The following is a 14,988-nucleotide window of genomic DNA, read 5'->3' on the forward strand; positions in this document are numbered from 1 at the left end:
AATTCAAATTTTCGAAAGGATGACGTTGAATTACGCTTACATTGAATTTCGCACAAACTCGGAAATCGAAATTCAAATCAAATCATCGAATTTCGAGGCAGAATTGAAATTAGAGCCAGCAGGAAGATCGAAATTCAAATATGTTGAGGGGAGCTGTGGTCTAGTGGATAATGTGTCGGCCGTTCAACCCAGGGGTTGTTCGAGCCTCACTGGGGTCACGACCATGACTTCTCATGTAACTCCAGTGCTGGTTTTTCCAGGAAGCGGACTCGAGAGTGGTTACAATAAGCTTGAAGCTTTCATCACAATTGAGCTAAAACAAATCAGTATAAACTAAATTAAATATTTTAGCTAGCATTAATTTCTAGTCGATCGGCATTTAAAAAAAACTTAATTACAATCTTTAAACTGGCTCTTAATTAAATACCTGCTCGATATTCAGATTGAAAATTTGACTTTGATTTTCGAACTTGTTCGACATGCAGTGCTAGATTTTCGAAATGTCGAGCGAGCTCGCAAATAAAATAAATGCAAAATTTAAATCTAGCTGTTTCAAAAGTTAGTTTCACATTCAATCCCAGTTTTAAATTCGATTACTTTGAAAATTCAAGCAGGCTTGAAATATAATAATGGGAATAATCTATTTAGATTTTTAAAAACTTGAATTTCGATATATCCAATCTTGCACAATTATTAATCTTTCAATTATGATATTGAGCAGATCGCAGTTTCAGTATTATATTGAAATTCAGCTTTTCAAAATTTGAAGCATGATTTTCGAGCTGGCTCGACACTAATTGCTTACTCGATATTTTACTTTTTAAAAAATTCAATATCAATCTTTGAACATACAAGATCGAAAGTTGGCTTTTGGAATATTATGAATTTCGATCATTGAGCTGGCCCGAAATTAAATGCTATTTTGAAATTTGACATTTTTCGATCTTCAGGGGTAGCTTGGGATCAAAATTCGACAAGTTATGAAGTTGAATTTCGATCTTCGAGCTGGCATAAGATTCTAAGCTAATTGGACACCGCTAACGACATAATAATAAAAGTGCAGTTATTTAATTACACAAAAATAAAACTATTTAAAACCTTTATTTCATAATCATGATCAACAAACAAAGTATTATAAAAGCGAGCTTCCATCTGATTGTAATCGGTTTTATAATAATGTGTTTGTTGAGAATACCGTTATAAAGGTATTCTGATTAATCCACCAAATAACATTTAGGTTCCGATTAGTTCCAATTTATTTTCTAATTTATCTTTGCAATCACTGTAAATTAGACTTGACAATATTCTTTTAATCCATATGATCAAAAGTATTAATGTAACGGTACATTGGCAAAGAAGGGATTACTTGTTAGACATCGGCCTAAAATACGGAACAGGCCGAAAACTAGCGAAGATTTACCTGGCCAAACTTATTATTGGCTTTTGTGGTGATTTTCACGATGGGTCTAATTTTCCCATATGACTACGATTTTCGGTCGTTATCCTACGTTTACGCTCGTGAACCCCGGTTCACGCACGTAACCATAGTTTACGAACGTGAACCTATGTTTACGACCGTGAACTTGAGTTTACAAGCGTGAAACTACGTTTACGAGAGTGAACTATGGTTTACGGCGTTATCCTATGTTTTCGCTCGAAAATATATGTTAGCATTCGAAAAACCTTGTTTTACCTCCCAAAAACCTGGTTTATCGATCGTTTATCCTAGTTTTTCGACCGTGAACTTGGGTTCACGTAATTACTGGACAATTGGCGTGCCATAAATGGTACTGCCCAAACTAAAAGATGGACATGTTCATTATAGAAATTTAGTAGGGTAAGGGTTAAAGCGGTTCAGTGTTTTACTAAGTAGAACTCGTTTTATCTGTATAAGAAACAAGAGGGTCATGATGACCCTATATCGCTCACCTGTTTGACCCTGTGGTTTAGGACAAGATTTTTAAAGTTTTCTCTTCGGTTGCCATGACAACCAGAGTTCTGAAAGGAACATCCCTGTGAAGTTTCATTAAAATTGGCCTGGTGGTTTAGGAGGATATGTTGTTTAAAGGAAAATGTTGACGGACGATGGACAATCAACTGACCACAATAGCTCACTCTTGAGCACTCAAGTGAGCTAATAAGAGTGCAGTTATGGGTAGGTATTCTGAAAATAAGTGTACTCTAATGCATGTGGCCTGAAAAAAACAGAAACAACAAAAATGCTTTATATAAACTGATCTTTTTATTCATTTTACTTGTGTACATATAAAGTATTATGATTACAACAAAACAGAATAGACATTTACCCTGTCTGGCCACTCATTGTAAGCTAGTTTGAAAAAATTAGTTCAAAGGTTTGTATGTACAAACTATTTTTTTCATGCACATACAACACTGTGATACTCATCAATCAAATTTTGTATAAATAATAAAATACAGTACAGAGTACAGATCATTGCAGTTCACACAAAAACTTCTTCTGTGAACATGTTTACATGTCATAACATCACTGATAGATTGTATAAAATTATTTAAGAAACTGGCTTAAAGATATTAAAACTAAGTAATGACACCAGTCTCAGAATGCAAACTTCCCATTGGTCAGTATCATAAATGTGGTCTAAATTTCTATCCTGTAACTCAAAAACGTGAAAGTAGGTCAGTAGGTCAGGGGTAAGAGTATTAAAGACGAGTATTTAAATCTGTATCAAAAGATATAAATGTGGTCCGAATTTCTTTGCTGTAACTTCAGAAACAAGAAAGTAGGTCAGTAGGTCAGGGTTAAGAATATTAAAGAGGAGTATTGAAATCTGTATCAAAAGTTATAAATGTGGTCTAAATTTCTGTGCTGTACCTTCAAAAACAAGAAAGTAGGTCAGTAGGTCATCATTAAGACTATTCAATATGAATTTTGAAATCTGTATCGAAAATTATATATGTGGTCCAAATTTCTATGTGGTAACTTCAAAAATGAGAAAGTAGGCCAGTAGGTCATGAATAAGACTATTGAAATGGAGTGTTGAAATCTGTATCAAACATTATACTTTTGGTCCAAATTCCTTTGCGATTGCTTTAAAGCAAATAAGTTTATGTAAAACAAGGGACCACCTGGGTGTTATTTCATGTGAAGAAGCTATCCAACTGATTTGAACAATCTAGGTAGAGAACCACTAGAGAATGCCACATAATCAATATCTAATCTTGGCCTTATGGTTTAAGACAATATTTTTAAAAAGATTTTTCCCTATACAATTCTATTCAAACCATGTGCCCCCGGGGCGGGGCCAGTTTTGACTCAAGGGTGGATAATTTCAACAATATTGGTAAAGGACTGCTACATGATGCTACATACCAAATATCAAAGCCCTAGGCCATGTGATTTTGTAATAAAGATATTCAAAGTTTTCCCAATATAAGTCTATACAAACCATGTGACCCCCAGGGCGAGGCCATATTTGATCCTAGGGGGATAATTTGAACAAACTTGGTAGAGGACCATTAGATGATGCCACAAACTAAATATCAAAGCCCTAGCTACCGTGGTTTTGGACAAGAAGTTTTTCATTCCGGTTGCCATGGCAACCAGAGTTCTATATGGATTTCAATTCTTTGGGCAATTTTGATAGGGATTCACCCAAGGATAATTTCTGTGAAGTTTAGTGTAAATCTGCCCAGTTGTTTTGATGAAGTAGATATTTGAATTTTTTAATATAGCTGTATAGGGAAAATAAGCTCCGCCCCCCTGGCGGCCATGTTTTTCATTGAAACGGAACGGCTTAGGCAATTTTGGTAGAGGGTCCTCTAGAGATCATTTCTACAAAATATTTTTGAAATCAGGCTAACGGTTTCTGACAAGAAGATTTTTAAAGATTTTCCTTTCGGTTGCCATGGCAACCAAAGTTCTGCATGGATTTCAATTCTTTGGCCAATTCACAAGAGCTCACATTGAGCCTTTGGTACAGGTGAGCTAAAATGAGTTCCAGTTTTATTCGAATTCGTACTGGACAGCCTGTATGGCACATCACATTCAAAAATTCTCTCCTGTATTTATTCTCACATGTGTCTTCAAACCACCACTGTTATTACATTGTTATTACATGCATGATCACTACTATCATATTTAAACCCAGATTCTCTCTTGCATATACGCTCATATGTCTCTTTGCATGAAGACTATTATTACATAAAGGCAAATATCACATTTAAAGGGTTTCTCTCCTACGTATATTTTGACATGTTAAAACTGTTCACTTAACTACGATCAATGCTGGTCCGTCATTTTGGATATGTTACCCATTGTCAGATTTTTAAGTAGCATTATATTAAAGTGAAAAGCAGTTATTGGAAGCAGCTGGTTAGGTGTAACAAAGTTTTAGAATGTCTACAAGATTAAACATATAATTTAGGAGATACATGTATGTGAAATACAAAAGGGTCTAATTGAGAATGTTCATAAATATAGTATAAGATAAAGCTATCAGACTTCTTTCAATCTTCCTAATCCGCTAGCCGCTTGGTTGATAAATCAGAATATGTCGTTTCTGTACCTAACCAACATGACTTGGATCGCGAGAGATGTTGCACATTTCAGTACCTCTCATGAACAAACTCAAACCGAGCCTCAGGTATTATTCTTCTTGGTTGCATTGTATTCTTCCAAAGGATCTTTTTACAGATTTTTTTTGATATGTACGAATTTCAAATGAATACAGTGTATATTTCTTGTGTATTGTTTCTAGCAAGTTATGTAATTTTGAACCAAATAACATGAAATTACGCCGGCATCATACAAGCAAACCATACATTCAAACATTTTTCAGAAAGTAAGTCAACTGTTGTCGTTTGGAACGATTGGAAAGCTTGCACGAGTTGCTATTCCACATGTGTTTCGTCCGTTTCTCACCATCTTCATATAGCCCTCAATGCCCCAGGCTGTACCATAACTGAAAAAGAAAAATATACACAGGTTCATGTCAGATATGATTTGAGAATTCAAAATTTTATTCACAAGACCTTAAAAACATGATTTATGAAATTTACTACCGACTGGATCAATGAATTAACTTAAGCAACAGGAATGACTGAAACAGCAATGGCAGCCGTAAATAAAACTGCTAGCATTTTAAAGTTTTACGAATTATCAAAAGGTTTTTTTGACGAATATATCTCAGGAAAAACTTGAAAGTCACGTGATTTTATCTTATACTTATAACGTCACCTATTCTTGATGATCCAGTAACCTTGACCTTCTGGTGTTTCGCCGTATCCAACTACCAGTACAGCGTGATTGAGATCTTTCGGCTTATTTCCACATTCACTGTTGTCAAACACACCGTATTGGTAATGCTGAAACTTGTTTATTTCTCTCTCCGTGTCAATGTCAAGATAAACCGAGATAGGACCAATTTCTGCTACTGCTCTCTGTACAGAACATTATTCAAAGTTGTTACACCTTTTGTGTCGCAGCGGTAAATTTTGTTCAGGGTATAAATGAAAATTAAACAAAGTTAAATATGCAACAGGAGATGCCATGTGTCTTCAAGAACATCCTCCACCCCAACACATGTAACCCCATAACTGTGTATACGGATATGTACATGATAAATGTATACACTATAAATAGACGACGAAACGAAAGTAAAGAACACAGTGTGGCATTGCTTTAGGACTGTCTGAAATACTCATTAGCCGGTTAATTGTGCATAAGTCAAATCATTGGACATAAATAAAAGTAATACTCATCGGGCGAAACCCGTTCACATACAATAGCAACAAAACACAATATGTAAAACACAAAATATCAATGTTTTTTTTTGAGAATCGTTATACCAAGGCTTTTCAAAAACATAATATATATATATATATATATATATATATATACATTTGTGTATCTGTAATTACAATTCAGCCCAAGTGAAATACCTATTGAATACTGTGAATACATGAGATTACAAGTACAAGCAACTGTTTCAATTTATATATCTACATGCAATACAAAGTCCCCTACTGGAAAGTGACTAATTTTCTCAACTGCAGCAGAACCCAATGAGTTTAAGTAATATACGGGACAGGAAAAATGCACAGTTGACGTTTGATGTGCAAGTGTGATCTTGACCTTCGAGCTAGGGGTACTGGAGTATACGTCGTCTCATTATGAGGAACATTTATTCCAGGTGAAATAAAAGTTCCTTCATGGTTAACGGACCGGGCATGAAAGTGCATACGGACTGACGGACGGACGGGCGGACGGACGTTCTAACGAAAGGTCTTTATGTGACTCCCCCATTGTTCTCTCTATTGTTCTAACAGTCACATAAAAAGAAAAATAGTCACATAAACAGAACGGAATGAATGACATCAAAGAGAAAGTACCGTTATGCAGTCACTTAACCATCATTTCGCGGGCACGGAACGACGAACGAACGGACGGACAGAAGAGCGCTATCTTATGTTCCTCGACACTGGTTTCAACCAGTAGGAGACTATTAAGTTGTTGTAGTTGTGGTCTAGTGGATAAGGTGTTGGCTATTCCTGATATTCGTGGGTTAAAGCCCTACTTAGGTCACGACCACACCTCATATGACACCAGCACTGGTTTTCCTAGGAAGCAGACTCGAGAGTGCTTCAAATCAGCTTGAAACTTTCATCACAGTCGAGTCGAAAGAAATTACCTGAAGCTCAGCCACATCATTGTCAATAGTCTCGTAATCAAAAATCTCCTTTACCGCCTTAACCCCTCGCCCCTGTTTGCATGTACCAATCTGAAACGAGACGTTAACGTTCATCCGGATTCGATCGTAAGTTCATAAACTGGAAATAGAATTGGGGTAAAAATGAAAATATCGACCATTATGAACTTTTAACGCGGCGTTATACTGACATTAACAAGTATGTCTACAGCCAATCATTGGCATCAATTTAAACAATTTACACGTGTTAGGCCAGAAATGAAATTAAAAAGATCCGAAAAGTTTGTATTACCGATCCTTTGTACGGATAGCTTTTCTCTGTGTCTATCCCGTTGAACATTACATACAAATAGGTGTTGTCTATGTTCCCATATTTACAGCCATGGTTTTCTTTAAAAACATGAAAGGACATAAATATCAAGGTACCAACTAGCTCTAACTTGTATTAAAAGGAATGGAAGTGCAAGCGGAACTATACATTGCATAAATTATAAAACAGAACCATTTTTCAAAAAATATTGTTTGTCTATGTCATTGATTATTCAATGAATGTACCTCTATAGGTGAGTTGAACTGTCAGTTAAATTGTTTAATTATTTCAGCTAAATTCCTACCGTATTCGTCGTTGCTCGTGCAATCTATAATATTCTGTTCTGACAGAGACACTAGCTCGCCATTTTTCAGACATTTCTGACCCTCAAGAGCTCCAGTAGCTGCAAAGGCATAACAGCTTCCGCATGAACCCTGTATTGATATAAATAAATGACAAAATTTCAGGCGTGTATATAAAGTAACATCGAAACTAATCTTATTTGGGTTGGTGGATTTGTTGTGGAGTATGCATATTCGTTTGTACTGTTACACTCTTTCCGCCACTGGTTTGGTGTATTGTAGTTGTGGTTGCTTCGTATGAATTCGCTCTACATATATAAATATATAATATATCTTGTCAAAGTAACCTGTAATAATGTATAGGGTCCTCTGTCATAGTTATCATATAATAATGTAAATGATATGCTGTCATTCTTTGTTGAAATCGTGTCTTGCATCTTTTTTATTATAATATCCGTCACGCCCTCTATACCTGACTAAAGCAGAGCTTAATTACAAACATGTAATAGCTTTGAAAAGATTTTCTTTATCCCAAACGGAATAGAAAAATAACGAAATCGTACCAAGTGGTCTACAAATAAAAGCAGATAAGATAAACAAGTAAGTGGATTCAAAACATTACTGTATATACATTATATAAAAAAAGAAATATCAGGAGAGAACACTGTACAACGAAGATACCATAATTCGCTGAGAAAAAAAACGTCATATGGCACAGAACATAAAATGGAATGGAATGCAAAATTCGAGCAAAATATAAGAGCGAAACCGCAGGTGACTGTATGAAATATCTAAAATATATAATGGAACCACAGGTACTACCTGATTTTTAACATGTGTCACACAGTTTTTCTCCCTCCAGTCAATTTCTATTGGCAATGATACGTGCTTGTTGTCCTGTTTCATTTTATTCTTTGCATACGTATGTCTCTGTGGTACATTTGCATCAATTCTCAGATTTGCATAGATTATGTTGAACTCTCTGGATGTCTGAACGAAGAAAAAGACAATGAAAAATATACTAATCCTAGTGTTTGGCATCTTTCTGTGAGTTTCTAACTTAGGCGTAAAAAAAATGTTTGTTTCCGGTAAAATGCTAAAAAAAACTAGGTAGGTAGGTCGGTAATTTTTTTTTTATTTTGGATTTTTTTATTAAGTTGGACTTTTCGGAAATTAGTTTCGTATCAAAAATGAATACAAATAAGGGGTTATGCCTTTAGAGCATCAGTAAGTTGATTTCTAACATCACTGACCATGTGAACCTTATCGACACCACATCGTATTGGTGTGCCTAACAACATGAAAAACGTTTGAGATCTGTATGCTGGTGATTAAAAAGTGAACAACAATCAGAGGGTTTTTAACTCTGAATTGTCAGCAAAACAAAGGTTCTGAACTTTCAGCAAAACAAAGGTTGGTTTTTGAGCATCCAGCAAGAAAGAGCCTGTATTTATCAAGCTTTTAAGTCTTAACCGCCAGCAAGAAAAGACCTGTGTATACATCAAGCTTTTAGTTCTGAGCCGCCGCAAGAAAGAGCTTGTGATAATAAAGCTTTTAAGCCTGAACCGGCGGCAAGAAAGGCTTGCATTTATCAACTTTTTTGAAAATACTTACACTGAAAGGACTTACTATCCAATTTGTCATAATTTTGTGCAAGATAGAAATATAATACTTAAATAATTCTCTTGGTTGTATATCACTGGAGGAGACACATTCATGTATATTTTCCATACAATAGCATCAGTTATGGCCTTAAATCAGTCCAGATATTTCACATTGGTAACGCATCAGAGAAATAACTTTGAGCAATCTGTAGAAATAACATTGAATGTATACGGCAACATGATCAAACTTATGTGAGACGTACTCAAAGTACTGTTTTAAGGGGACGCATACTTTGAAATTAGAAAAAAGTGGGTGGGGCATGATAAAATTTACCTGCAAAAAAGTACAAGGTTTTGGTACATGAAATAGATACTGTTTCAACTGTTATAAGTACACAAAGGATTGCTCACTAAAATAAAAATGAGAAAGCTGAAACAAGAAAGTTATTGTTGAATTACATAAGATTTATTGTGTACATTCAAAGTCAACAATTAAGACTTTTTGGTGCGAAAATGATAGTGCTTCACCTTGTCCAAACATTTACCAATATCCTACAGATTCTAAAGAAAGAATGTTAAATATGGTCACTGTCTTGCTTTTCATTTCGCATATGTAAGCTAAAACACATTATTTAGTTTGTTTACAAAGTAGTGCATAAGAAAAGATACGGTGGTCAAGGAATGCCACATTCCAAAACTAAAAGAGTATATTCCCCTTAATACATTAAACATTTATCGTTACAGAAGTCTAGTGGCTTACAATAAGGGCCTAGAAATGTTGCCATTATTAATTTTTAACTTTGTATTCATGAACTACAATGCACTTAAATAGCAAAACACATTCAACAAACTTTTGAAAATGTATTGTCTTAAAAATCCCTAAAATAAGGTATGAAATTTGGTTGAGAGGTCCAACCAATGTGTATATGTGCAAAAGTAACATTCTAATCTTGTTCACAAAAGTTACTAATACACAGCAGGCACGTCAATGATCAAAACTGGATGAATATACAGTTGTCCTCACTTTAATGTCATTTATAATTTGTCCTTGAATTCTCCACCATACTTTTCATAACTCTGTTTGCACGAGTTGCACGAGAATGCTGTCATTCACGTAAAAAAATGGGGTCAAATAAGTTGTAAATGCAATATCATCTAAACGTAATTAATGGATTATGCAGTTCAAGATAAACTTTAAATATCTCATAACGTAACGAACATGTATAATGTTGTAACAACAACTTGACTTACGCTGATTTAAGTAGCAGTCGGTTTATAAGTGACTTTATTGATTCATTTTGTGTTTTGTTATTGTTGTCAAAAAGTATAACGGAAGTGCCTCACAACTGAAGCGGAAACCAGTTTGATGCGCAAAGTAGTCCAATGTAAGTAATATTGTTTGACAAATGTCCACAGAAATTAATAATTTTTTAATATTTTAATATTAAAGACGAATATCTGAATAGGATTCATTATTTGATAAGAAATTATAATCATCGATATGTTTTTTAAAAAATCGTACACGTGCTGACACCTAAGTTGTCTCCCGTTGTTTATTAGAGTTACCTTTCGTCCGGCGCAGTAATACATTTGCAGTGAATCGCCGAGAAGTCGTGGGAAAATTAAAAACCATGTAAATAAACTAAAATTAACCACCTTTTCAAGATGAATTTCAAGTGATCGCCATTATGCATTTAACCCGACTGACCTGTGTAGCATCTTAGATATCTGTTCTAAGGTATTCATTGTGTAGAATGTCATGTTATAGAGATAGACTCTAAAATTGTCAATGATAGTAATACATTAAATAAAGTCTAGAAATTGATTTCCAAGTCCTTGAAATAACCAAAAATGATTTCACAAATGTGAAGTTTATGATGGTTTTGTTAGTATCAATAACAGAAGTTTTAATCTTTAATTTAAAATTGTGATTCACAAAGAATGACAACTCTTGCCTTGGGCTAGTACTTATAAGCAGAGATATCTATTAGTTTACTTCCCTTGCAATTACACATTTGAGTGGAAAATGAAAATTGTTTAAGACACAATATCATACTTTTTTGCACAACAAAAGCATTTAGGATTTATTCATTTGTGTTTGATTTACCCCTCAAAACATGGTTCCCATGATTCTGTCATCTTACATATGGTAAAAAATGAACTTTTAACAAGCCAATAATAAAATGAAGTACCAGTAAGTAAATTATAGTGCAGATAATACAGTTTTGCTTGTATCAAAATGTCACAATAGAAGCACTTTTGTAATACAGAACACCTGGTAGGATTAGTAAAGGTGCAATTATATTGATCTCAATTTCCTATGCCTACATGTTATGCCCTTGCAATGCTAATCCCACTCTGATTTTTTTTGTTTACATTTTTATCAATGAGAAATATGGCGTCCATCCCGAGCTGAAATGACGTGGCGTTAAATTTTTACATGTTTAAGCAAACCTGGTGTGTTAGAAAGAAAATCTCATCCCTTCAACATTATTTGGAACACTGTTATTGTAAAAAACCTGTTTTTTTCCTTGTACAAAAGCTTAATATTTTGTGTTGAATGTACTTTCACAAAGACCCCTGTTTTCCTATTACATTCGTAGTACCACATCCTTATCCACAAAATACTGAATGTTACAGGTGTCCATCAGTATTATATCAGTTTAGGAATATGTTTTTTATTTTTTCGATTTCTTGAATATGCATCCCTTCCGCATTTCTGTATGAACTGTGAATGTAGCAAGATGCGTCCCCTTAATCAGCCTTATAAACATGTAACTCTTACTATAAGATTATATAAATAAGGCTGAAAACTCGTTTGAAACGGTGAACGTTTTAACGCATAGAACCCGCACCATGAGAAAACCAACATAGTGCATCCGGGCAGTCTGGTCAGGATCCATGCTCTTCGCTTTCAAAGCCTATTGCAATTAGAGAAACCGTTAGCGAACAGCATGGATCCTGACCAGACTGCGCGGATGAGCAGACTGGTCTGGATCCATGCTGGTCGCAAATGCACTATGTTGGTTTTCTCATGGTGCGGCTCATTTTTCATAACCGATGGAAGTTGAATGCAAGGTTTTGTATTCGTTAGTGAAACACATGCTGTATTTCAGGCAGAAAAGTGCTATGCATATAATAAAAATACAAAATCCCGCATAGTTCTGTCCTTTAAGATTACGACATATGTCTTATTTCTACGCACTAGATACATTATAATTATATACATAGAGATTCTTTTAACAAATACGAAATCACTCACCAAATCAGAAAACTGGTTTATGCCCAACCAGTAAGTGTAGCGTCCCTTGTCCGCATCCATATTATGTACGATGATGGATTTTAGATTTTCAGCGAACACGGTGTACCTGTTGCATACAACATATTCACTTTTACTACACAATCAGACAAGAAATATAATTATAGCATATTAAAAGCACAAAAGCAGAATTCAATGACTGTGTAATATCTCAGGTCCAAAGATGTTTGTGAAATTATGAGAACGCCAGCAAGTAGTTGTGGAGACTAACACGCACAAGATCTCCTCTTATGAGTGAAACTTCCGATTATCGGTCATGTGTTACTGAGGAATACTTCGGACAACGATGGCGCTATAGTTTACTAATGTTGAATAATAATTAGGGCAATATCTCAGTGACAAATCATCGAACCGGGACATAAAGACAATATGTAATGAGAGTGAAGCTTCCAATGAATTTTCTCTGAATTCCAGCTTGTACAAGTACAAGAATTTTATTGACTTTCGAAGCTTTTGATATGTTTAACAAAAATCTATGATAAAGAAGTATTTTACATTTTAGCCATTTTGTACACTAAAAGATTTTACAATTGTAAATATGGCTTTATATGTTGCTATAAATATAAGACTTTCAGAATATCTTAGAAAGCATCAACTTTTTTTTAAACAAATATCATTTTGAAATTCTTCGTAGGACAAGGAAATATACAATTTCGGCCATAAAAATTGATACAGAAATATCTTAAGTTAGAATTTAAAAACAATAAATTGCTACATATTGAGACCTTTAAGATGTAGCGTCGATTATATTTGATTCTTGGAACATTAAGAAGAAATCTTTATAGAAACTTCTGTTTAACCCTTATGGTTCTGCCTTTGTTGTCATTGTAGATCATGATCAGCCTGCACATACGTGCAGTCACATCCGTGCAGTCTGATCATGATCTGCACTGTTCGCTGTTCAGTCAGTATCTTTTTGGTAAGAACCCCTTTTAACAGCTAATAGTACTGTCCAAATTGGAAGATGGACAAGTTCATTATAGAAATTTAGCATGGTAAGGGTTAAAAGACGGAATGCAATGCAGTAGATATACCAGGAAGCAATACTCAACTTCTGAACATGAAAGGACGAGTGAGGTACATCAGCTGGAAGTATCGGGTGTTAGCCTATAGAATGCTTAACTGGTATAGTGTGGATAGAATCAATGTTTGATTTAGCTGTCCTTGTTTCAGTCATTAGACTTAGCAGAAGACAAAGTATCAAGATCGCTCGGCGAATTAGACAGAGACAGGCGTCACCATTCTGTAATACGTTGTTTACTTCGCGTAAGTATAAATTTATGTGTACTTATATATTACCAGTTACAGAATAACAAACCTATAATTTTCCTCAGTCCTGGTATCATATGTCCTGTTAAATTTCACTTTGAAAGAGAACCATTCTGTGTCTATTTCATGCAAGGTCAGTGACATCACTCCAGTTGCCGAGACCAGAAGGAGTAAAAACTTCATAAATCTGAAACATAATGAGAATGCGAGGCACTTTATGTGCGCGACATTGTGGGAATCACTGAATTATTTTATACTGTTGTCATATCTTACGTCTATTTTGTTCTTTTGCTAACAAGCGCACGTGCTGTCTGTGGAAACGATGACTGGCTATGTCTCATAGGGATTCAAGATCAAATAAATTGCCACTATCTCCCTCCAAGCTTATTGTAAAGGTTTGTAATTTGTATTTAAGAAGACACAGACATTTTCATTTTGACGTCTATAATTTAATAAGGTTAAGTGAAAAACATTATAGACAAATACCTATGTAAGCAGACCAAGTCAAATCTCATCTCTTCTTTTCTTCTTCAAAGAACTGAATATATCTACCGAGAAATTGAAAATTTTACTTACATTTCCATTTTCCGTTATCAAAGAGTAGTTTCCCAATGGCAAGTTTCCTATAAGCTGATGAATTATATATGCAACTCTCACATTCAATTTAATTCAAGTTCAGTGAGACGGAAGAAGCTGTTCATCGAAATCTTTAAATTTGATATTATTATTTGATGTTTACTAATTAAGTTAATTGCACTTTAATTATAATTTCCGTTTTGCCGGTTGTGATGTACATATCGATAGGTTATTAAATATGCTACTTATAGATGTAATTGATGATAAATTAATCATCCTGGTAGTGATATTACAAATTTTGTCCGCTTCCTGTAAGAAATCCGAGAAGTTGTACATCTTTATTCTTATAACAAGTGATCTTGTAAACGTTATTTTGATAGATGAAATATCAGTATGTCTTCCTGAATTAAAATCTACATAAATTGTTTGTGTATATGTCTATCGTTTGATTAAAGTTTGCAGTCAATTTGTTTTCAAGTTTACACGGAAACTTCGAAGGGTTGTTCAAATATCAATAACTATTTCAAATAAGATACTAGCTCATACTTAAGAAACTAATTTTCATCATTGTTTGGAGTTTTGATGCGAATGAATTACATCACGAGAACGCAGTCCAAGTTATATAATAATACACATCTGAAGAACAAAACAATAATTTCTTTCAAAAGATAATCACTGTCTGGGGAAAATATTTCGGCATGTATAAGTATCTACATCCTTAACATAATCCAGTTATCATGTTATGTGCCATAATAGTTCATTTTTAACGTGCCGTTATGACGTTTGACGCTATATAACACATTCTAATATGCTTGTCTCTGTTAAAACACTCTTACGCTAGAATGACGTCACGTTAACGTGTGGTGACGTCAAAGTTTTGTTGCAACAAAGAAAGAGCGCTTCTATATTCTATCTACTG

General features: G+C 34.5%; 1 protein-coding gene across 1 annotated transcript; it reads right to left on the minus strand.

Annotated features, from left to right (window-relative positions):
* Positions 1-2,220: 2,220 nt before the first annotated feature.
* Positions 2,221-14,227, minus strand: LOC123549530 (procathepsin L-like). The gene is made up of 9 exons (XM_045337690.2): positions 14,070-14,227; positions 13,543-13,680; positions 12,168-12,273; positions 8,124-8,291; positions 7,304-7,433; positions 6,982-7,079; positions 6,672-6,761; positions 5,219-5,421; positions 2,221-4,943 (listed from the first exon to the last, which is right to left on the minus strand). Exons 1-9 carry the CDS (start codon positions 14,075-14,077, stop codon positions 4,829-4,831), a joined length of 1,056 nt encoding a protein of 351 aa, XP_045193625.2. The 5' UTR covers positions 14,078-14,227; the 3' UTR covers positions 2,221-4,828.
* Between the last annotated feature and the right edge of the window lie 761 nt (positions 14,228-14,988).

The sequence above is a fragment of the Mercenaria mercenaria genome, chromosome 6, assembly GCF_021730395.1.
Source record: "Mercenaria mercenaria strain notata chromosome 6, MADL_Memer_1, whole genome shotgun sequence".
NCBI lineage: Eukaryota > Metazoa > Mollusca > Bivalvia > Venerida > Veneridae > Mercenaria > Mercenaria mercenaria.